We start from the raw sequence: 25009 nt of genomic DNA, 5'->3' as shown, positions 1-25009 counted from the left end.
CATATTTCAGAGCTGCAACATCACTGGAGTGCCCAAAAGCACAAGGTGTGCAATACTCAGAGACATGGCCAAGGTAAGAAAGGCTGAAAGACGACCACCACTGAACAAGACACACAAGCTGAAACGTGAAGACTGGGCCAAGAAATATCTCAAGACTGATTTTTCTAAGGTTTTATGGACTGATGAAATGAGAGTGAGTCTTGATGGGCCAGATGGATGGGCCCGTGGCTGGATTGGTAAAGGGCAGAGAGCTCCAGTCCGACTCAGACGCCAGCAAGGTGGAGGTGGAGTACTGGTTTGGGCTGGTATCATCAAAGATGAGCTTGTGGGGCCTTTTCGGGTTGAGGATGGAGTCAAGCTCAACTCCCAGTCCTACTGCCAGTTCCTGGAAGACACCTTCTTCAAGCAGTGGTACAGGAAGAAGTCTGCATCCTTCAAGAAAAACATGATTTTCATGCAGGACAATGCTCCATCACACGCGTCCAAGTACTCCACAGCGTGGCTGGCAAGAAAGGGTATAAAAGAAGGAAATCTAATGACATGGCCTCCTTGTTCACCTGATCTGAACCCCATTGAGAACCTGTGGTCCATCATCAAATGTGAGATTTACAAGGAGGGAAAACAGTACACCTCTCTGAACAGTGTCTGGGAGGCTGTGGTTGCTGCTGCACGCAAATGTTGATGGTGAACAGATCAAAACACTGACAGAATCCATGGATGGCAGGCTTTTGAGTGTCCTTGCAAAGAAAGGTGGCTATATTGGTCACTGATTTGTTTTTGTTTTGTTTTTGAATGTCAGAAATGTATATTTGTGAATGTTGAGATGTTATATTGGTTTCACTGGTAATAATAAATAATTGAAATGGGTATATATTTGTTTTTTGTTAAGTTGCCTAATAATTATGCACAGTAATAGTCACCTGCACACACAGATATCCCCCTAACATAGCTAAAACTAAAAACAAACTAAAAACTACTTCCAAAAATATTCAGCTTTCATATTAATGAGTTTTTTGGGTTCATTGAGAACATGGTTGTTGTTCAATAATAAAATTAATCCTCAAAAATACAACTAGCCTAATAATTCTGCACTCCCTGTATAGTGAGGGTTATTTTCCAAATACCGATAAGGAAATAATTTTGAGTGGTCTTCATAGGTGATTGGGCCTTTTCTGAATAAAAAGGAGGTGGGGCTGCTAGTAATGACAGAAAGGGACAAGGTGCGTCACCCTCACTCATTAAGCATGATGTCACTGGTCACATGATGCATAAAACGCAACAAACTAGAAATAGCCTTGGAAATCCAAAATGCAGGGCATGGAGGATCTGAACAGACTGGATTACCGAACGTAGATCTTTGGACTAGTAAGTCGCACAGGGCTCTGAAGGGGCATACAATACGCAGAGAATACCAAATAATTTTTTTAAGAAAGGCATCTATTGTTCTTCTTACCTCAAGTGTATGACAAGGGGGCCCGCCTGCCCCCACTAACCTCATGCAGACAAGAGCTTCTTATACCAGTAAGATCAATTTATGTGAAAAACTTGAAAGATGCATGGCTTTCTAACAATGAGATAAAACCTGAATCTTCATTTACTGAGGTTTTTTGTAAAGACTGAAAGAAAGCTTCTCCTACACATATAGCACAAAAATTACCACAATTTGATAGCCCTCATCCTGCAGTGCTCACTGTGTGACACACAAAAATATACATATAACTATCTCATGTTTAATAATCTGTCTCTTTCGACCCACTGATAACCTACATAGGAATAATTAAGGGTGAGGGAAGTGCATAATGCAGAATGCCGAAATGTATGTCGGGTACGTCTGTGATAGATAATATCCATAAATACTGGACAGTGACAGTCATACATAAAATAACCTAAATTTAAAGGTACACAGGGATACCAAGTTGGTCCTCATGAAAGTCACATTACTCTGAGAGGCACTGAAGCGGCTGAAACATGCTGATCCACAGACAGATTTATAATGTTCTCACTTAACCTTACCATCTTGTTTTGAATATTGCCAAGGTGTCCTTTCATTAAACAATCTACAAGGGCACCATAGCCATTTTAATTTTGGATCCCTCAAAGAGCACCAAAAAGTTCCCTTAATCTTTAAGGCAGAGCCCATCCTGAGGCAAAAGGACTCTGCACAAGGATTCTATAATAAAGCATGCCATTGGTAATCCCAGTGGGTGAGAGTCCTAAAAAACCCTAGGGGTGCATCAGAAAAATCAGGGACAGAGAAATAACAATCTTGGTAGCAGGTCTCCGGTCTACTGATTAATCTACGATTTCCACATATGCAGGAGGAACAGACATCATCCTGTCTGAAAGCTGTATATTTTCAAGAAGATGCATTCAAAACGTAATGCTTGCAAAAAGCAAGTCAAGTAGCCACTTTGTTACCCTACAAATGTCTGTGAAATTAATGTGCATTTTGAATGACACTACAATTTTGTTTTGCCCGTGGCATAGTAATAAATCTCTAGTCAGTCAAAACTTTTTAAAATATTTGTTGCAACAGTGACTTCTGACACCTTGTTGACTAGTGAAAGAGTACCAGAGGTAACAGACAGAGCCCAAGAAACCTTGTCCCTGGTCCACTGGTGTTCTGCTCCCCTGTTTATGTAACCTCCACTCAACACACTCTGTAAGTATCAATTAGAGCTGGTACTCCTAAACAGCAAAAAAAAAAAAAAAATCACATCTAAAACCGAAAATGGACTGTGGAATGCAGTTCACAGATGCAACGTCGAGAGAAGTTCCTTATTCAGCAGGCTACACAGCAATGTTCAAGTACGGCTCATACAATTCCAAACTATACAGGGAGTGTATATTATATCAGGAGTGCTTCCGTAAACCCCCCCATGGCCGGTCCCAAGCCCAGCTGCGAAAGAAGGAGGGTTATGCATGGGACTAGCTACCACATCATGTAAAAAAAAAAAATAATAATAATAATTCCTAGCTATAGAAACGCCAACCAAAAGACATCCTGGTCTTGGGGGGAGAGAACTCTCTTTCACAGAGGGGTACAACGCCTTGTGGTTAAGGCCAGATATCCCTGGAAGCCACAAAGTCGATCCACCTCCTTTCTACCAGGACCATCACCATTGGGATATGGAATGTGAGAACCATGTTCAAGACAGCCCAAGTGGCAGCAGAAATGAAAAATTACAACCTTGCCCTGCTCAGCTTTAGCAAGACCAGATGAACACAGTCCAGACATAGAGGACTGGCTCCAGGAGAAATGCTGCAGTACTCTGTACACAAGGAAGAGAATGTCCCACATACTCAAGGAGTAGCACTGATCTTAACGCCAGAGGCCAACAGATCTATGACAGGTTGGGAAGCCCATGGTCACAGAATCATCAGAGCGACCTTCTGCACAAAGAAAAAGAGGATCACCATGAATGTTATTCAGTGCTTTGCACCTATAAATGACAGCAAAGAGGAGGAAAAAGAACAGTTTTAGAACAGACTCCAGTCCATCTTGGTGAAACACCTTAAGAGAGACATTGCCATACTGATGAGGAACCTCAGTGCCAAGACTGGATGCAACAATACTGGGTACAAAGAAATCATCAGCAACCATGGCCTTGATGACATGAACAAGAATGGTAAAAGGCTTGCAGATCTCTGTTCCCAAAACAGTCTAGTGATAGGCGGTTGTGTATTCCCACACAAAAGAATACACAAGGCAATGTGGGTGTCCCCAGACCATTCAACAGAGAATTAGACTTACCATGTCTGCATTGTCAAGAAGTTTCAGAGGTCCCTGCAGGATGTGAGAGCAATGAGAGGAGTGGATGTGGTGTCAGACCATTACCATGTCATGGCCAGGCTGATGCTGAAGGAAGCATACATGGAACCGGCAAACCAATGCCTGCGATATAACACCACCCTCCTCAAACATGGACAAAAACGGAGGGAACACTCTGAGCGACAAGTTTCAAGTCCTGCAAGAACTAGAGGACAGCAGATACCCAGTAGAAAACCAGTAGGAAAAGTTCAATGAAACAGTGACATCAACCTGCCTTGTGGTATTGGATCCCAAGAAACACGAGCATAAAAGATAGATCTCCACAAAGACTATCTTCAAAATCCAAGCGAGAAAGGAATATAAAGGTGCAGTCAACACCAGCCAAACAAGAGCAGGAAAAAAAGCAAAAAAGAGAAAGCCCAAGGCGAATACACCAAAGCCAACAAGGAAGCAAAGAGAAGCTTAAGAGCAGACAAGCGAAGATTCATCAATGGTCCCCTTGAAGCAGCAAGTCATGGAAACTTGAAAAAACTCCAGAACATAACAAGGAAACTCGCGGGCAGATACAGCAAGCCAGAAAGACCCGTTAATCATGGGTAATGAAGGCCAACAACAAAGATGGCTGGAGCACTCTGAAGAACTGCTGAACCAGCCGCAGTCTCCACCAGGCTACAGCAAGCTGACAAGGACTTGCCAGTAACCTGCGGAGATCAACCAAGAAAGAAATAAGGCAAACAATCAAACATCTGAGTAATAGGAAAGCAGAAGGGCCTGACAATATTCCTGCAGAGGCAGTGAAGGCAGTCAATGAAACATCAGTAAACATGCTCTACCCCATGTCTGGAAGGACCTGGGAAGAGGAAAAGGTGCCACCAGACTGGAAGGAGGGATAACTGATTAAGATCCCCAAGAAAGGCTACATGAGTAACTGTGCAAACTACAGAGGGGTAACTGTCCTATCAATTCAAAAGAGTCATCCTGAAAAAAATAAAGGAACAAGTCGGTGCTCAGTTGCGGAAGTGACAAGCTGGCTTTCACAAAGCTAGATCTGCACAGACCTGACTGCAACACTGAGCATCATCATTAAGCAGATGATGGAATGAAACTCCCACCTCTATGTCACCTTCATCAGCTATGAAAAAGCATTTAACATCGTGGACAGAGAAACCCTTTGGAAACTCTGCTGCTTCTACAGCATGCCAGATAAACTTGTAATAATCATCAGCAATTCTTACGAGGGAATGACCTGCAAGACAGTCCTTGGAGGACAACTCACAGAAGCCTTTCAAGTGAGAACTCAAGTTGCTTGCTCTCCCTTTTCTCTTCCTGCTGGATATAAACTGACTCGTGAGAACATCCAAATCAAGGAGGAGAAATGGAATCCAGTGGACACCTTGGACCCAGCTCAATGACCTGGGCACTGCAGACAAGCTGGCCCTACTCTTCCATATTCATCTGCAGATGCAAGAGAAGACCGGCAAAGTGGCAGCCACATCAGCACAACATGGCCTTAGCATCCATAGGGAAAAACCAAGATCCTGAAGGGTAACAGGGCCAGCATGACTGCAGTCACTCTTGCAGTTGGTGCACTGGAAGAGGCTGAGGCATTCACCTACCTGGGCAGTGTTATATACAAGCAGGACGGCACAGATGCCAACATCAAGGGATTAATCGGCAAATCAAGGGCTGCTTTCATTCAGCTAAAGAAGATCTGGAGCTCCAACAACCTAAGGCTGCAAACCAAGATCAGACATTTTAACACCAACATAAAAATAGGTCGTTCTGTATGGAGCAGACAATTAGAGGACAACAGGGACCACACCACCAAAGTGCAGACCTTCATTAACACCTATCTGAGGAAAATCCTCCAAATCCGCTGGCCAAACACCATCAGCAACAATGATCTACAGCAGCAGACTTTCCAACTCACTGCTCATGAAATCTTGAGAAGGTGCTGGGGCTGGTAAAGTCACACCCTCTGCACGCCTACATCAAACACCACCAGGCACGACCTCACCTGGAAACCTCAAGGAAAAAGTAAAAGAGGAAGGCTAAGAAACACCTAGCATTGAGGCTTCGCGGCTGACTGCAAAGAAATGCTTTACATCTTGAGTCAGATTGAAAGAAAGGAGATGACTGGAGAGTTCTGGTAGATGGCCTATACCACAGGAGGAGGAGTAATCATAAGTAAGTGCCTACACAGTTTGATCCAACAAAAAAAAACATTCTTTGTCCGAAATGCAGAGAGTGGGACTGTGAGTAAATAGTGAAATATTGGTGTCACATTTTAGATAGTGTAGCAGAAAACATGCAGCTCACAACAGAAATGAGTCTGCTGGTGTGTCCGTTAGGTACTAGTGCTATTTGTACAAAATCCAAAATAAAAAAAACTTGTACAATTCACGCTGTTCATGGCCAAAAGGCACTTTGTGATATATTGGTTCAGTTCTATTGTGCCTAAACTTAATGACTGGGTCAAATATATAAATGAATGGACATGAGTAGAAGAGTTATAAGAACAGATGACGATTTAGAGACTTGGTAGTGACTGGCCAGGGCACTGCTACACCCTTCAGATACCAGAACGCCATCAGCAATTGTAATAAGATCATATATAGGTAAAGTAAATACAATTATTAAATAACTGAACTGAAAGGAAAGACAAATGAAAATGTATGTGTAAATGATAGAACACAAAGTAGTAGAACGACTACAGAATGTCAAATGTTAAGGCTCTCATTAAATGTTAAACATATAGCACACTGTCAATTCAGTAGTATTATGTTTATTAAATGTTACTAATATGTTGAAAATGAATATAGATACTTTAAAAAGCATATCCCTAGAATCACCCTCATCACTGTCAGTTCAAACCACTATATCCACTCCACTACTCTCAACATAATGAAATTTTTGTTATACTCCAGGGGGGCTCCAACCTTTTCTAGTAATAAGTGCTTCATATGCTGGATGAAAATCATCCTGCAACACTAACATTATTAGTGTTGAAATAGTGACTATCATAAAAGATTAGATTAGCGGCCACCATATGCAAGATTACTACCAGTGATCAGCTTAGTTCATCAGGCAGAGTTGCCAACAGTAATGTAAAAAATGATCTGTCAACTTGGAATGTCTCTACATGGGTAATAACGGCCACAGCTGCAATACCATTGGCACCAAAGCCATAATGTAAGCTATAAACCTCCCCAATGACACACAATTTACTTGCATATCAGTGTTAAATATACTTTGGGAATCAAGCCATTTTTCTCCAAAGGTCAGCTGAAAATACACAATTATCACAAATTCATAACTCTCAACATGAGTATACATATCATTTAGGCCAAGCAAATGTTTCTTATATAGTAGGATGGACTGCACAGAGGAGGGATACTTCCAAGTAGCTCCGAGATGCTTGTTAGAGAAACACTTCCATTCTCTCTACTCCCTTTTCCTCTCCATTTCCCATCCAAACGCAGCACTCCACCACCTCTCAACGGCATAGTTCTGGGTGACTTCAACAAAGGCTTAGACAATTATATCAACCTTCCATTAAAGAATGAATAACTAATCATTCACCCATAGCACTATACCAATATCTAACAGCAATGGCAAGATTACCATCTTCAAACCTTAACTAAGAGTGGTAACATATTTATCCCCTTCAAAATCACAGTAGAGGCATGACTCCTTGGAAACCCTCACCAACTCAGCTGTCTTAAACCAGCAATTATAATTTTCAATGAAAGCATTAAGACTATAATCCCTCAGAAACAAAATGTCAAAACCTCAAACCCACCAGGTCCTATGGGTCATAAAGAGCCAGAATACGGAGTAAAACACCTAACCTAGACAGCAAAGTTGTTACACCTGACAACTATACATCTACACAGCAAAGATCTAGAAAGCAAAACATGGAAATGTTACTTATCCTGTAACATCTGTTTGTGGCATGTAGTGCTGTAGATTTGCATGCTCCTGACATCTAGTGCTGGGTTTGGAGTGTTACATGCTGTTTTTCTCCGAGAAGCATTTTTTAAGTCATAGGATCAAGTGACTCCTCCTTCTCGGTGATACTGCACATGGGTATCGAGTCCTTTGTTAGATTGTTTTCCCGCAGGCAGGTGAAAGAGTTTAGGAGAAGTACAGATAAAGGGATATCCATGCAAGAGTATGCCCATATGTACAAATATATACAAATAATGTAACTAAAATGGCCACAGACATCCGGGGAGGAGGGAGGGCGCATGTGAATCTGCAGCCCTACATGCCACGAACAGATGTCTACTGGGTAAGTAATATTTTCTGTTCAATGGAACGTGTGGCTTTGGACAAACATGCTATGCATAAGCTGTAAAGCAGTCCCTCTATAAAATGCCGGGGGCTAGCCTGTGGGAGTTGCAGTTGTCTGGAAGAGTGCTCTTAGAACAGCCTGTCCTGCACTAGCTTGCTGATGTGCTAATAAATCTAAATAGTAATGCTTTGTGAAAGTATGCAGTGTGGACTAAGTAGCTGCTTTACAAATGTCAGCTAAAGGAATGAGTCCCAAAAAGGCCGTAGTGGCACCTTATTTCCTAGTGGAATGTGCTTTAGCAGTTAGTGGCAGCAGTGTTTTTGCTTTAGCATAGCAGGTTTGTATGCACTTAACGATCCACCTAGCTATGCCATTTTTAGAATTTGCAATACCCTTATGTAGAACTGAAAAAACTACAAAAAGCTGCTTTGTTTTCCCAAACTGTTTAGTCCTGTCAATGTAATACATGAGTGCCCCTTTGACATCTAAAGTGTGTAGTGCTCTTTCTGCCACTGACTCAGGTTGCGGAAAGAAAACTGGTAATTCAATGGTTTGATTAATGTGCAATTGAAACTAATTTTGGTAGGAACCTTGGGTTTGTACGGAGGACCACTCTTTATGTATTTGAAAGAAAGGTTCTTCTAAAGGTAATACTTGGAGCTCGCTTGCATGTCTGAGTGATGTAATAGCGACTAGAAAAGCCACTTTCCAAGAGAGGAATTGAACAGGAAATGAAATAAGTTACTCAAAAGGTGGGCACATGAGCCTAGTGAGCACTATATTATAATTCCATGATTGGACTGGGGTAATATATGTGGAATTACTCTTAGAAGTCCTTCCATGACTTATTTGATAACAGAGAAGTATGCTGTCTATTTTGTAAATGGACAGCTATGGCTGCAAGATGTAATTGGATTGAAAGGTAAGCTAAGTTTGCCTTTTGCAAGTGATGCAAATAGCAAACAATATCATGGACAGATGCTTTAATGCAGTCAGTGGTTTTTGGATTGGCAGTAAAAAAAAAAAAAAACATTTCCACTTTGCTGCGTAACATGCTCTAGTTGTTGGTCTACAAGCTTCTCTGAGAATCTCTATACACTCAGAGGGTAATTGGAGCCAGCCGAGAGGTCTATGACTCCAGGAGCCATATCCCAAGGTTGACTGACTTGGGATCTGGGTGTCTGATTTGTACTTGGTCCTGTGTGAGAAGCTTCGGCCTGTTGGGGAGCTTCTCGTCGGGAGCCTGTGAGAGGTCCAGGAGTGTTGTGAACCATGGTTGACATGCCTAAGTAGGCGCTACCAGTATCATGGTGAGAGATAGATGTCAGAGTTTCTGAACCAGAAAAGGAACGAGAGGGAGAGGTGGAAAAGCGTAGGCAAACATCCCTTACCAGTTTAACCATAGAGCGTTGCCTTTGGACAGAGTGTGAGGGGTACCTGGATGCAAAGCTTGGGCATTCTGTGTTTTCTACTGTAGTGAAAAGGTCTATTTGAAGACTTTTTTGAAGGACTTGTAGGTGGAGTTCCCATTTGTGGACTTGTTGATGCATCCTGCTGAGCAGGTCTATTAAACTGTTGTCCGATCCTGGGAGATGCTCTGCTACTAGGTGAATGTGGTGGTGAAGAGCTCATTTCCATATTGTCTGAGCAAGTTGTGACAACTAAAATGACCATGCCCCCCTCTGTTTTTGTAAATAATACACAGCTATCATGTTGTCTGTCCAGACTAAGACAACTTTGTGTGACAGGTGAGAAAGGAAAGCGCTTTCAGGGCTAGAAACACTTTCTGATCCTCCAAATAATTAATTTGTATTGTTTGGTGATCAAGATCCCAGAGGCCCTGCACTGTGAGATCCTGAAGATGCACACCCCAACCCGTCAGGGATGTGTCCGTGGTCCGAATGAGCTGAGGCACAGGGTCTAAAAAGGCTGCAATTTTAATAGGATGATGGTGTTCCAACATTGCAGAGAACGGTGAGTATGGCTGTCTACCAATGCTAGATCCCGAAGATGACCCTGTGACTGAGACCATTAACGAGACAGACAATACTGTAGTGGATGCATGCGGAGTCTGGTATGGGGTACAATGGCAATACAGGACGCCATCAGCCCTAAGAGATGCATGACAGTCCTGAATGTGTGATTCACCTGAATTTGAGGAAGAAGTTGCTGGAAACTGTGAATACAGGCTGGATTGGGGTATTCTAACCCCAGCTCCACACTGAGGATGGCTCCTAGATACAGCTGAATTTGAAAAAGCTATAGATGGGATTTGAGAAAGTTTATTGTGAACCCTAATTTGTGAAGAAGGTGTACTGTGGTTTGAGTGTGGGATTGAGTCTGCTGTAGTGTACTGGCTTTGATGAGCCAGTCATCTTGGTAAGTGAACACATGAATTTTCTATCTTCTAAGATGTGCTGCAACAACTGTGAGACACTTAGTAAATACCATGGGAGCAGTTATGACTCCAAAGGGGAGAACTTTGAATTGATAATGTTTTCCTGCAACCACAAATCTTAGGTATTTGCAGTGTGGTGAATCAATGGGAATGTGGAAGCAGGTGATCTTTAGATCCAGAGCCAGAGCCAGGAAGTCTCTTTGTTAAAGGAGTGGAATAACATCCTAAAGAGTAATTATGTGAAAGTGTTCTGAGAGAATGTATTGGTTTGGGGGTCTGAGATCCAGTAGTGGTCTGAGTGAACCATCTTTCATGGGTTCCTTGATACTGTAATGGGAAAGTCTCTATGGCCTCTTTGAGGAGCAAAGACTGCACTTTTATTTTTCTTTCTTTTTTTTTTTTTAATAAGGGCGAGATGTTTGTGTGATAACCTGGGAGTGTGAGGGGGAATTTCTGAAGATGTGAAAGTAAGCTCCAGACAATAACCATGTTGGATAATGGAGAGGACCTATTGGTCCGATGTTGTGTTTGTCCATTGTGTGTGATGATATTGAAGGCACCCACTTCTGGTGAGGTATGTGGTTTGGGAAGATGTATATATTCAGTGTTTGCCTGAGGAGAGTGAACCACGGGTGGCAGTGCTCCCAACCCTTGCCTTTGAAATTGTTGCCTCTATATGTCCCTCTGAAAGAACCTAAAGAATAAGAGGTTGAGACTTGGTTGGTTTGGAAGGTGTTTGGGTTACAGGTTGTTGATGGTCTATAACCTCCTCTGTATGTTGGGAGAAGAAAAAAAAATAAACTATGTTTCTGGGACTGAAGAGCCCCAATGGCCTTTTTGTTGTCTGTACATTTCTTTAATTTCTCAAGCGTAGAGTTAATTTGAGGGCCAAACAAATGCACCTTGCCAAAGGGCATATTAAGTACCGCTTGTTGAATTTCTGGCTTGAAGCCTTAACATCTAAGCCATGAATGTCTCCTAAAAAAAGCTGGTGTTTATCCCACGTGCAGTCGTATCAGCGGCATCTAATGCACATCTGATACTACTGTTTGCAGTTGTTTGCCCCTCTGCAACAATCTGCTGGCCACATTTTCAGTGCTCATCTGGGAGATATTGGAGGAGCTCCTCCATCTCCCAGTGTGCCTGGTTGTACCTAGAGAGCAAGGCCTGTGAACTAGCAATGAGCCAATGATTTACCGCTTGTGCAGCCACTCTTTCCTGCCGCATCTAGCCTCTTGCTCCCCTTTTCTGGTAGAGGAGAGTCCCCAGTAGCCTGGCTATTAGTGCTCTTCCTGGTGGTGGTAGTCACTATAGAATCTGGTGGGAGCTGAGACCTGATAAATAGTCGGTCAGAAGGTGCAGGCTTGTATTTCCTGGCCATCCTTAGTGTTATAATCCTAGAGAAGACAGGCTCTTTAAAGATTTTGTCTATACCTGGAAGCGTGGGCAGGAACTGAATCTCTCTGTGGGTGGTGGTGAGGGTACCAACCCAAAAATCCTGCTCTTTTGGATTTTTTTGGAGCTTCACATTGTGATAATTAGCTGCCCTAGAAATGGCCTGTTGGTAGACAGTAGTATGCTCTGGAAGAGAGGGCCATGCAGGATATAAATCTGGATCCGTATTACTAATAGGATCTGGATCATAAGAATCCCAAGAGTCAGTGACTGGATGTGAATCTCCTAAGTCTTCCCCTATGAACAAAGGTGACCCTTGAGGGGTGATGTCTCCTGCTGTGTTCGAGGCAGGAGAATGAGGAGGTGGTGGTGGAGGGGAAGCGGGATGGTTAAGATTGTGGTGGAGGAGGAGCAGGAGGAGGCGGTAGTAGAGGCCTGGCTGAGGAAGTGGTGGCCTTGTACGTTAAGGTCTTTTTCGGAGGCGGTGAGGTGTCCAAGGCCTCCTAGAACATTAGCTTCCTGTTGAAAAGTATCAAAGAGGGTAGCCACAATACATCCTGTCCCTTCTTGTGTATATAACTGGCACTGTTTAACATCCATGGTCTCTAATATCGGCTTAATAGGAGACAGTGTAGTCTAAGACTGAATAGAATCCAATTTCTCTGAAGCAATGGTGTCTTGGCTTTTCGGTAAGGAAGATTTTGGTTGGTGGACATTTTTGGTGCTGAACCCGATTGGGAGTCGCTTCTGCTTCGAGCTGATACACTCGGTGCTGAAGGTTTGGTAGTTATCTTTTGGACCGAAACTGAAGAGGTTGATACCAAAGACAGAGCAGTAGTCTTCATTTTTTTCAGTGCCGAGCCGACGGGCGGGGCAGCCGAAATGTCCTTCTGAGACCAACCATGGCCTGGTGGCACTGGTGATCCAGTGACTTCAGAAATAACTTTTTTTTTTTCTTTTTTTAAAGTATTAGTGGGGCCGGGAGGGGCTATGGTACTCACCTGCTGCGGGAACAGCACCTCGTGGCTTTCCATGTTGGACTGAATTTTGGAGTCCGAATCTTGAACGGAGACTGTCCCCTGTTCAGGCTCCTCTTTCACGTGTTCGTCCCCAAAGAAGTCCGGAGTGTCGTTTGGGGAATTATGTGCAAGTTCCAACCTGCACGCTCTTCGGTCCCGAAGGGTCTGCATCAAAGTTAGCCTCTTGGTGATGTGGGGCAGACCCTATTCATAGGTTAACTGGTCACTTTTTAGTTGTCGATTGCTGTATTCAGGTGTTACATTAGTCCTCAGTTCCCTCATAATTTCAGTGACCCCGACTAGAAAATAAATGTATACAAAATATTTTTTTATGAACACCACCTTGATACTACAGAAATCTCATCAATGTTGTAACAAGCATTGGTAAAGCCAACAGGGCTCTGCCAATATGTTTTAGGTGTGTTGTACACCAGCTTGGCAGCTGTTCAGCATGGCTTAAAATTAGTGATTTGAAGGACAGTGGCATGGAGTGGCACAAACTAGAGTGTTATATAGCAGAGAGGGGTTTTATATGGAGTGGCGTACAGAGCTGTGGAGTGGTGTAGAGTAGCATGAATAGGGTCATTGAGTGCCATAGTTTTGTGAAGTTTCAAGAAGGGAGTGCTGTCATAGAATGGAAGAACACAAAGTGGCGTACAGTGTTGTAGAGCTGAGTGGAGTACAGTGTTGTAGAGCTGAGTGGGGTTGTAGAGTGGTGTAAAGAGGAGCAGACTGTCAGAGTGGAGTAAAGTGGAATAGCAGTGGCATAGAGTAGAGTGGAATAGTGTGTCAAAGTGGAGTGGCATAGAGTAGTATGTCACAGAACAGTGTACAGTAGAGTAAAGTGGCATCAAGTGGTGTAGAGGGAGTTGCTTAGAGTGTCGTAGAGTGGCACAGAGTGGAGTAGGGTGTTGTAGAATGTAGAGGCAGAGTAGTGTGTTGTAGAGTGTAGTGACATAGGGTGGAGCAGAATTTAATGGAGTACAGCATCAGAGTGCATGTTACAGAGTGAAGTAAAGTGGCATAAAGTACAGTGGTGAAGAGTACACTGACAGAATGCAGTAGTGTAGAGTGCATTTGTTTTGAGTAAAGTAGTGTAGAGTACAGTGACGTAGAATGCAGTGGCGTAGAGTGCAGTGGCGTATAGAAGATTGTTTCAGAGTACAGTGCAGTGGTGCAGGGTAAAGTGGAGTGGTGCAGGCTAAAGTGAAGGGGTGTACAGTGGTGTACAGTGCAGTGGTGAGTTGTGCAGAGTGAAGTAGCATGGAGTGCAGTGGTGCAACGTAGATTGTAGTGGCGCAGAGACAAGTGGTTCAGAGTAGGGGCAGTGGCATAGAATGCAGTGGTGCAGAGCAGCACAGAGTTCAGTGGCAAAAACTGCAGTGGCTTACAGTAGTGTTATGCAGAGTAGAGTACTGTAGAGAGCAGAGGCATATACTACAGTGGTGCAGAGTAGAATAGGGTGGTGTAGAGTGTAATGGTGTAGAGTGGCATAGAGTGCAGAGGCACGGAGTTCAGAGGTGGAGAGTCCAGTCTTGCAGAGCAGAGTGTTTTAGAGTGCATTGGTTTAGAGTGTACTGCCACAGACAGCAGTGGCATAGAGCAGAGTGTTGCAGAGTAGAGTGATGTAAAGATCAGTGACATACAGTATAGTGGTGCAGAGAAGAACAAAGTGATGTAATGCTGTGACGCAAAGCACAATGGTGTAGAGTGGCGTAAAGTGTTGCTGAGTAGAGTATAGTGGCATTCAGTGCAGTGGTGCAGAGAATCTGCAGTAGAGTGCATTGATTTTGAGTAAAGTAGCATAAAGTGCACTGGTCTAAAGTAGTGGCTTAGAGCACAGTAGCGTACAGTAGAACGCTGCAGAGTGGCACAGAATAGAGTGCCATAAAGTGCAGTGGTGTAGAGAAGATTGTTTTAGAGTGGACTGAAGTGGTGTACAGTGGAGTGAAGTGGCGTAGGGTGGAGTGCTGCAGAGGAGAGTGGAGTGCTGCAGAGGAGAGTGGCATAAAGTAGTGTCGTGCAAAGTAGAGGGGAGTGGCCTAGAGTGGTGTAGAGAGTAGAGGTGAAGAGTGCAGTGGTGCACAGCAGGGTGCATTGGCACTGAGTGGTGCAACGTACATTACAAAGGTGTAGACAGAAGTGGCAAACAGTGCAATGGTGCACAGTAGATTAGAGTGGCATAGATTGCAATGGCGGTAGAGTGGCACAGAGCAGAGTGGTGTAGTGGCACAGAGTGCAAGGCATACAGTAGAGTAACAGAGTGCAGTACTGCACAGTAGAGTGCATTGGCGTAGAGTGGTGCAGAGTAAAGTGGCTTAGAGAGCAGTGGCATAGAGTACAGTGGAGCAAAATAGAATAGAGTGACGTAGAGTTCAGGGGCATAGAGTACAGAGGCATAGAGTGGAGAGTTGCAGAGTAGTATATAGTGGCATACAGTGCAGTGGAGAGTGCCGGTTTTGTGGTGAAGAGTGCAGTGGCTTAAAGTACAGTGGTGCAGAGTACAGTGAAGCAGCACAGAGTGCAGTGGTACAGAGTAGCTTACAGCAGCATAGTGGTTTGGCATACACTGCAGTGGAGTGGTGCAGATTGGAATAGATCAACGTAGAGTACAGTGGCATAGACTGTAGTAGAGTAGAGTGCATTGGCATAGAATGTTGTAGAGAAGAGTGTTGCAAGAGTAGAGTGCAGCAGCCTACAGTGCAGCGGCAGAGAGTTCAGTGGCTGAGAGTGCAGTGTTGCAGAGTGGACTGTTGTACAGTGCAATAGTGCATAGTAGAGTGGTGTAGAGGAGAGTGGTGCAGAGTAGAGTGGCGCAGAGAAGGGCATAGACTACACTGGTGCAGAGTAGATAGAACAGATTGGCGTAGACTGCAGTAGCACAGAGTACAATGGTGTAGAGTGCAGTGGCATAGAGCATTGCAGAGTAGAGTAAACTATCAGAGTGCAGTAGTGCAGAGTAGATTGGCACAGCGCGCTGCATCATAGAACGCACTGGTTTTGAGTAAAGTCGTGTGGAGTGCACTGGCAGAGTGCAATGGTTAGTGCAGAGTGCAACAGCGTAGAGTGGTACAGAGTAGAGTAAAATAGTGCAGATTGGAGTGGTGCAGCACAGACTGCAGTGGCACAGAGTAGACTGTTTCAGAATAGATTGAAGTGGCATTGAATGGAATGGTGCACAGTAGAGTGAAGCGGTGCATGGTGGAGTGATGTGGCAGAGTGTAGCGATGTAGAGTGCAGAGTAGATTAGAGTGGCAGAAAGCACTGGTGCGGAGTGGTACATAGTATGGTGCACTGGCGTAGAGTGCAGTGGCACAAAGCGCAGGGTTACAGATTGGAGTGCAATAGAGTGAAGCGGTATAGAGTACAGAGGCGAAGAGTGCAACGGTATAGAGTAGAGTGGGGAAAAGCACACTGCATAGAGTGATGGAGAGTAGAGATCCAAAGGATGATATAGCGTAGAGTGGAATGGTGTAGAGTATAGCGCACCGAAGTAGTGTGGAATGGCATGGTGTGGAGTGGTGTAGTGTGAGTGGTGCAGAATAAAGTGCATTGGCATGGAGTGGTGCAGAGTGGAGTGGTGTAAAGTGGAATATGCACGGTGTGATAGCACACTGCCATAACAGATAACACATCTTCAACTGAAATGACCATTACATTTGCATAGACAAAGGTTTACAGATAAAAGTATACAATATATAAACAATGATGTAATCACCTTGTGTAGTGAATTGTTTTGACAGTATTACAATATTTGTTTCCACCACACTTCAGAAATACCCCTAGAAGCCAGCATCATTATCACATAAATCCTCTCATTTTGAAGTCAGAGAAAAAAAACTCCCTAGGGAAGGGAGGAACTCAAGTTGCACAGCCTAAACACATAAAGCCTGTAGGAGGCTGGCTCAGTTTATGGTGTGGCACCCTATACTGAGTCCAGGCAACCCTTAGTGATAGTGTTCTAGTGCCTAGATAACTAAAGCTCTCTAAGAGTAGCTGTGGAGAGCACCTCAGTCATATTAAGGTGGAGTGCAAAGCACATACAATACCTCAGTATTCGGTTAGTGAATGTCACAAGAAAGAACCACACCAGGTGTTGCAAAAATAAAGTATTCTTTATTACAACACCATTACTTTGCCAACATTGGTATGTCTCCACTTGGAGATATCTACACACAATATATGTACTTAGCAACAAGCAGGAAAAGCATTGAAATACATGGAACCCTATTTTGTGGGGGTGGTGGGGGGGGGGGGAACCATATACTAAGAAACAGGTATAAGAATGGATGTGTTCAAACAGGGTAAATGTGTTGGAATGCCAAGGACTGGGGGAGTAAGGATTTACCAGAGGTAAGTATCAAATCACACAGGCTCCAGCGTTATCGAACTGGGTTTCCCATGGGCTAACACAGGACCGCAGCTGTTGGAGTTTTTAGCATTCAGGACCCTTCCCAGAGGAACCCGAGGAAACTAGCTGGCACAAAGAAGGTTGGATAGTACCCCCACCCATGGATACCCAGAAGATAAGAGTACCTACACAAGGAAGCTCAGGTGCATGGGGTGAAGTGATGCCAGAAACCCTCGCTGTAGTCAATGGGAGCCTCTGTTGTCCAGCTGCTGTCGCGACCTGTGGACGAGGTCAGTGGAACCCAAAGGTGGTTTCCAAGATGGCAGAATCAACCTGCCATCTGGAAGAGCTTCATGCTCCTCCCTAGGTAAGGATCTGGACAGGGGGGAAGCGCTCACTCCCCTGCCCTTTGTGTGGCTTTGTGCCACAGTGGGAACCGGGGCTTCCTGCACTCGTGAAAACTGGTTTATTCAAGGACGACACCAAATGTGCTCTTCAAAGCAGTCCGGAGGCGCTGGGAGGGCACCCCACCCCAGCCCAGTCCAGAGACACCTAGTTCTAAAGGAGGAGGTCACATCTCCCTCCTAAGGGAAACCGTTTGTTCTTCCTTCCCCTGCTCGAGATAGGCTCAGCAGCAGGAGGATAGAACCATGTCTGGGGTCTGCAGCAGCGCGGGCTGGCATGCAGACCCTGCAAGGCTGTACAGACATTTCTGGGGGATCCTCTAAGGAGTACCTGGTATCATGCAACTAAGACTGGAATCGGTGTGGTTGCATGATTCCAACATGTTTGATACCAAACATGCCTAGGTGTGGTGAAGCTCTTATGTAGCTGGAATAATCATGTTGACCAGTGTCCACTACATACTCTAAAATGGCCTCGCCACACTAGCATAGCCCAGGGAATGTAGCCTGGGGTTTGTAGGGGCACCTCTTCTCCATCAGGGGTGTCCTCACACTCAGGACCAGAGGAACCCGAGGAAACAAGCTGGCACAAAGAAGGTTGGATAGTACCCCCACCCATGGATACCCAGAAGATAAGAGTACCTACACAAGGAAGCTCAGGTGCATGGGGTGAAGTGATGCCAGAAACCCTCGCTGTTGTCAATGGGAGCCTCTGTTGTCCAGCTGCTGTCGCGACCTGTGGACGAGGTCAGTGGAACCCAAAGGTGGTTTCCAAGATGGCAGAATCAACCTGCCATCTGGAAGAGCTTCATGCTCCTCCCTAGGTAAGGATCTGGACAGGGGGGGAAGCGCTCACTCCCCTGCCCTTTGTGTGGCTTTGTGCCACAGTGGGAACCGGGGCTTCCTGCACTCGTGAAAACTGGTTTATTCAAGGACGACACCAAATGTGCTCTTCAAAGCAGTCTGGAGGCGCTGGGAGGGCACCCCACCCCAGCCCAGCCCAGAGACACCTAGTTCTAAAGGAGGAGGTCACATCTCCCTCCTAAGGGAAACCGTTTGTTCTTCCTTCCCCTGCTCGAGATAGGCTCAGCAGCAGGAGGATAGAACCATGTCTGGGGTCTGCAGCAGCGTGGGCTGGCATGCAGACCCTGCAAGGCTGTACAGACATTTCTGGGGGATCCTCTAAGGAGTACCTGGTATCATGCAACTAAGACTGGAATCGGTGTGGTTGCATGATTCCAACATGTTTGATACCAAACATGCCTAGGTGTGGTGAAGCTCTTATGTAGCTGGAATAATCATGTTGACCAGTGTCCACTACATACTCTAAAATGGCCTCGCCACACTAGCATAGCCCAGGGAATGTAGCCTGGGGTTTGTAGGGTCACCTCTGCTCCATTAGGGGTGTCCTCACACTCAGGACCAGACACCCTGCCCTTGGGCTAAAGGGCCTACCATAGGAGTGACTTACAGTGTCCAAGTGCAGTGACTGTGATAGAAGACAAGCCTTATATCTAAAGTGACAGGTGCATGCACCATTTGACACAGGATGCAATGACAAGCCTGCGGACACAGTTTGCATGGGCTTCCATGAATGGCATAATACATGCTGTAGCCCATTGGAGACCCCTGGTGCACCAATGCCCTGGGTACTTAAGTACCATATACTAGGTACTTACATGGGTGCATCAGTATGTCAATTGAGGGGTGTGAATGGTACTTAACAACCAAATTTAGGAGACAGCTCAGACACTGGGGTCCTGGTTAGCAGGATCCAAGTGCAGTACTGTCTAAATACACTAACACCAGGCAAAAAGTGGGGCTAACTATGTCAGACAGATGCTACTTTCCTACAAAGCCGGCAAATATAAAGAAAAGAAATTTAAGTTACAAACCAAAAAGACAAAGGGAAGCAACAGGTGGAACACATTCCCAGGGCAGCTTTCTGAATGTGCCTAAAATGTCATTTAAAAAAAAACAAAAAAACAAAAAAACAGTTGAGCTGCCTGGCAGGTTTCAACCTAAACATGAACTTCTGCAATGGTTTGAAGATGACACTTAAAAATGGCTGAGTACAGAAAAGTGCTGAAGTGATATATCTAAAGCACTGACTAAAGCCTGTAGGTATTCAAATATCGTCTCAGAGGGTTACACTAGTATCCCATTTACATAGCAGAAACATCAGTAAACTTGTGCTTCTCATCGAGAAAACCATTTATAAGACAATTGCCCAATAAAGCTAAGTACAGAGTACTTCTGTCTCCCCGATTTTCCCAAATATTACCTTAACATGTATTGTTTCAAGAGAACCAATTTAAATACGACGACCCTTTGCACAACCTGACTCTCACGCCTGCAGCAAGCTTCTTAAACATATGTAGTAATGATCAAATTATAACGATCAGTAAACTTAAGTAATGCTTTATATACGACGAAGGAGCTGCTGCATGTTACCAACCAAGATTATATCAACAGGGTATTTTTTTCAACACATACACAGCTCTTGCAATAGTACAGAGTCAATACAGTTTAACAAAGAGTCTGAAAACTGTACAGTACCTAGGCCATTTGGGAATTCAGAAACATGGGGCAATTTTCTTTCAACAGATAGGTTTTTGATTTTTGCTGTGCACTCTCATTGTTATCTATGCCCCAAGTCTTAGAAGAACCACAATTACAGTTTGGATAAAGTATTTAAACAGAATATCAGCAAAATAATGTAGGAACAGCACCTAATCCACCTCTGTGAGAAAACATACATTAGGGAATCTAAGCAACAAAGAAATATACCTGGTAAGTGCAAGCGAATAATCTTTTCCATCTCATTGACTATTTCTTGACGGACTGTGAATTCCTCATCAGATATGCCATGCTCTTTGGCTGCCTGCATGAGAGCAGAGCGGAGTGCTGCCACCTGGGAGGGGGAAGGCGGCGGCAGGCTTCGAAGTTCATTTTCTTCTTGCTTTTCCTACAAAAAAACAGCATTAGAAAGTCAAGGCTTATCTACAATACTAATTTGTATATATTTTTCCAAGCACTGCAATTCAATATAACTTTATTTGGATGCAGAATAACCATAAAAGCGTACATAAATTAAATACAATACAATATTTGCAAAGATCATTTAATATGCGGAGATTCAAGACACAACAGGATACACAGAATATATTAAAATCATAAACTAGGCTTAAATACATAATCAGTTATCCAGCCAATTACAGAAACTAAAAAGTCCACAGGGAATACACCACAGAAAAAATAATAAAATCTGTTTGTTAAGAAGGCATTGTATCCCATGAGCGGACAGCTGCATAGAGAAATGAGCTTACGCAAGTACACGTAGCTTCATCTGGCAGCTGTTGAATAAAAGGATATGCTGGGGTACAATGCCTAAAGTTTCTTGATTTTATAAAATGGACTAAAATGTTTTTTATATACAATTTATAAAAGTTACAGAAAAATAGAACGTGCAGCCGAAATTGATTAGCGGTCCCATTACAAAGGCTAACTGTCTCTTCAACATTATGTTGGTACCCAAGGGGAAAACACAGTAAAAATGTAATTGTGTCTGTTATAACATGGTGTAGGAAGCTGGCACTCTATATGGTGCACTAAAAAGAATACACCAGCAGAGTCCAGTGGATACCCAATTGGTCTGCAGAGGCCAAAGTAGATAGGACTAATGCTCTATTTTTGTGTTAGTGTGGGCGAGCAGTTAGGCTTATCAGAGGGTAGTGCTAAGCATTTGTTGTACTCCGAGGTAATAAATGAGATGCAATCAACGAATAAACCAAGACTAATTTAGAAAAAGAACACTTCTTTTTATATATACTTCAATCTCAAGAACTTCATTATGAAGTATATTTTTAAGCATAAATACTTTTCACTTGCAAAAATTGGCACAGTGAAATTTCAGAGTTCTTCAATGTTAGCCTATGGATGGAAAACACATTCAGCAAACAAGCACTTTACGACGACTCACTGGACCAATGTGGTAGACTTAAGGTGAGTACTGGGCAAGAGTCAGGACCACACCAACAAGTCACTCTGGGCAGCACTGGGGCGGTCTGGTGCCCAATGTATTTCAATGGGGATTGGTCTCTGTGGATTATGGAGGGTGGGGGGGTTCGAGTCGGGGACAACCAACACATAAGTTGCAAATGTGCTGTACTCTGGGACGTAGATGCCGGGGTGTCTTTTGGTGTTGCATTTCCTTGTTCAGGAGCATTCGCATTTGGGAGGGCAGTAAGGGAGGGCAGGCAGGATGAGGTGTCTTCTGGTGCAGAGTTAGTCGAGGAATGGCAGGGTTGGTAACAGGTCAGCTGCTGCTGCTGCTTCTCCTCCTCCTCTTCTGCAGGTGCGCCTCTTCTTTGTCTTTTAATTCTTAGGTCATCAGGTTCTGAGTTCTGGGGTTCAGCCGTTCCACCTAATTCCACCTCAATTTAGGGGCATTACTGGGATTGCCAGGTGGCAGCCAATGGGTTATCCACTTTTAAGGTGACTACACCCTTTCTATGACCACTTCCATAGGAAAGTGGGCATAACCCTCACCCTAGAGGCCTAATTCTTTACAAACCAAAATGGTAGAATTTAAAAAGTGGTGTTCACTTCAGCTCGTCCACCTTTGGGTTGGGAGTGGCATGAAGCCGACACCTCCTAATGTGCCTAATCTTCCCACCTATCTTGCCACCAAAAGTGGGGTCAGGACATTGGGGTTGGTCATCTCTGCCATTCAGAGAGAGACCTGGGTCGCATTACAAAGGCGGATATGCCTTTGAAGCTTCCCGCCCTGGAATGTCCATCCTGCCTGGAGGAGAGGTTACGAGCCACGCCCAGTGTAGCCAAAAGCATAGGATACTTTAATTTTTAATTTAAAAGTTTGCATTTAACCATGGTAGATATACTCTCCTATTCTTCCGACACTGCTGTATTAGACAAATCGGCAGAAGGCTGGTTCTGAGCTAATAAGCTTGAGGAATAAGAGATGAGAAAACATCCTGGGCTGATTGAAAGAACTTCTTCAGTTATCCTGGGCACATCCTACCAGTCAAACTCATTGCAGTCTAATAATGAAGCATATCTGTTGCTGCAGATCAAACCTTGAAAGGGCTGAGGCTGGTACGCATGTAAAGCAGGTTGTTTAGTTAAATTAGGGAGATTGTAAAAATAGCATAGTGGAAGTATAACAATATTAGATCTTGTAAATGGCCTTGTTGCTCTGGAACTTGGTAATCTCCTCATGATACTAGGGTGCCTAAAATTAACAACGATCCAGACTCCAGAAATGTCCATACTAGTAAAGCCAAACCAGCCAACCTGGCTAACCTTAATATTCTCATGCCCCTTTGGAGTGTTAAGGTTTCTGTTTGCCCCCAGCCAGTGAACAAACCTTTTTTTTTGTCCCTTCTCCCAGGACTTGGTTTGGTCGCTATTTAGACGGGGGAATGTCTGCCCATTATTAGGATGTACAGCAGGATTCCGGTGATAAGTTTAAAAAAATTGTGCTGGGCTCACTAACTCTAACCCGGTCTTTCCCCTGAGCTGTGGGCACATAAACCTGCTTAACTGATGCAGTATGGAGAAACAGAGCCAGCCCTAGGTTTAAGCATGTTAGCTATGTGACCTTCGATTGCTGCCAGGAGCTTCTTTATGGGGCCCAGTTGGCTCTCCAGGACCTCATTTATCAGATTACGCATATAGTTGCCTTGAGTATCATCTAAGAGTATTGTATCTTGTCCCTTCCCAACAGCCGCTTGGTTAGCTTGGGATTCCGTGCGATGGGCACGGATGCTAAGCTTTTTGCCTTTGACCACAGGTTCCAGGGAGCAATTAGAGCAAACAGTGCTGGAGCAAACGGGGTGACTACGAGTGTTTGTTCTCTTGAATATATCATTATGCATGGGTAGTTGGCTTTGTGTGTCAACTGATCCTTCATTGGCATTGCTAGGTGCTTCTCGGGCTAGCCTGTGTGACTCAATTATGCAATGTCCAGTGTTCTCAGCTGTATCGCCCACAGTACTCCCATGCCCAAAGGATAGCCTACGTTCAGTTAATGTGATTTCACTACTTAAAAACCAATCGCTCTCTGGAGCACAGTGTCAATGCTTGTGGGTCTGTATGTTTGCGTAGGACGTCCACTCCACTTTTCACTTTACATTTACCCATATTATTGAGAAACAGAATACAGATCCTCGTCTGCATTATCTGGATATAGTTACCACAATGGTTGTTAGAGGGGAGGGGTGTCCTGTCCTGTCCTGTCCTGTCCTGTACAGCGGGACTTCCTCAGACTTAAATAGGGCTAATGCTCCACAGGTGTAGCCCAGTAGGGGATTGTGGGACTGGTGGTCCCCAGCCTTCGCAGTACACGAAAGCTCTGCTCTCAAATGCGGCCGGGTGATCAGGATTGCACATTTTACTCTCCCTGCAACTGAAGTTCAGCCAGATAGTACAGAATGGCCCCCAGCAGGTCAAGAGCAGCACACAGCACATGACAAGTGCAGCGGGACTCCTTCCAAGCATGCTTTTTGCTTACCCAACAGAAGCTGAAAAGCTGTACAGCAGCAACTTAAATTATAGTTGCAGTTATTCAAATTTTTAGACTTACACTGAACCAGCTGGTCTATATGGGACAGTTTGAAACATGAAGAGTAAAAGCAGCCCTCAGACACGTGGACTACTCTCCACTGAATATTATGCACCAGTAATCCTCCATCCCACATGTCTGCTGCCTTCTTCTAGTCACATGGTTTGCACCCAGAATAGTCCCTAACCAAACCCTACCCGTTGGATATCATTTTAATTGTATTTCTCAATTCCACAGGATAAATTAAGGGAAGTGTAAACTCTGCTTATCGAATTACATATCTAAGATGCAGCATAAGTAGTCAAATAGTGAACATTAAATACATATCTAACTTAAACAGAGTGGAACCTATCTGCACAATAGAATGAACTGGACCTCAACCTAGGCAGTACATTAAGACCATATTCTGCTTCTTGCAAGGGACAAGGCAACACACACCATGAAAAACATTAAACTAAACTTTTCAAATTGTATTTGCATATGCCATCATACCCTCTGCATATGTAAGAAAGGACAAAGTAGAGGAAAACAACATGACATAAGCATTATAATATAATAAAAAATGTTCAAGGGACCTTAAGCTATTTGATTCTGAAGGTTGGCCTTATTCCACAATCCATCTCATGGGAGAGATTTTAAAATTCATGACTGTTAAAGGTCCAGCAAGTTTATGCTTTTGGTGTGTGTGATAAGACTAGTCAGTTTATTAAGGAATACAAACACATTAAAATGAAAAGAATTACTTTCAGGCACTGGTATTGGGTCTATAAAGGTAATTTTATGACTT

The 25009-nt window shown here is 44.0% G+C and overlaps 1 protein-coding gene across 6 annotated transcripts in view; it reads right to left on the bottom strand.

The window, feature by feature from the left end:
- The window catches only part of TUT4 (terminal uridylyl transferase 4), a 1006035-nt gene that overhangs the window by 842395 nt on the left and 138631 nt on the right, over positions 1-25009 (bottom strand). For all 6 annotated transcript variants that reach the window (XM_069232665.1, XM_069232664.1, XM_069232661.1 and 3 more), the window contains one exon: positions 20427-20604. In XM_069232665.1, coding sequence (XP_069088766.1) covers positions 20427-20604 — 178 coding nt within the window. The remainder of the gene's footprint in view (positions 1-20426; positions 20605-25009) is intronic.

Source organism: Pleurodeles waltl, chromosome 4_2, assembly GCF_031143425.1.
Source record: "Pleurodeles waltl isolate 20211129_DDA chromosome 4_2, aPleWal1.hap1.20221129, whole genome shotgun sequence".
NCBI classification, from domain to species: domain Eukaryota; kingdom Metazoa; phylum Chordata; class Amphibia; order Caudata; family Salamandridae; genus Pleurodeles; species Pleurodeles waltl.
The sequence above is the reverse complement of the archived record's forward strand: the minus strand, read 5'-3'. Positions and strand labels throughout refer to the sequence as shown.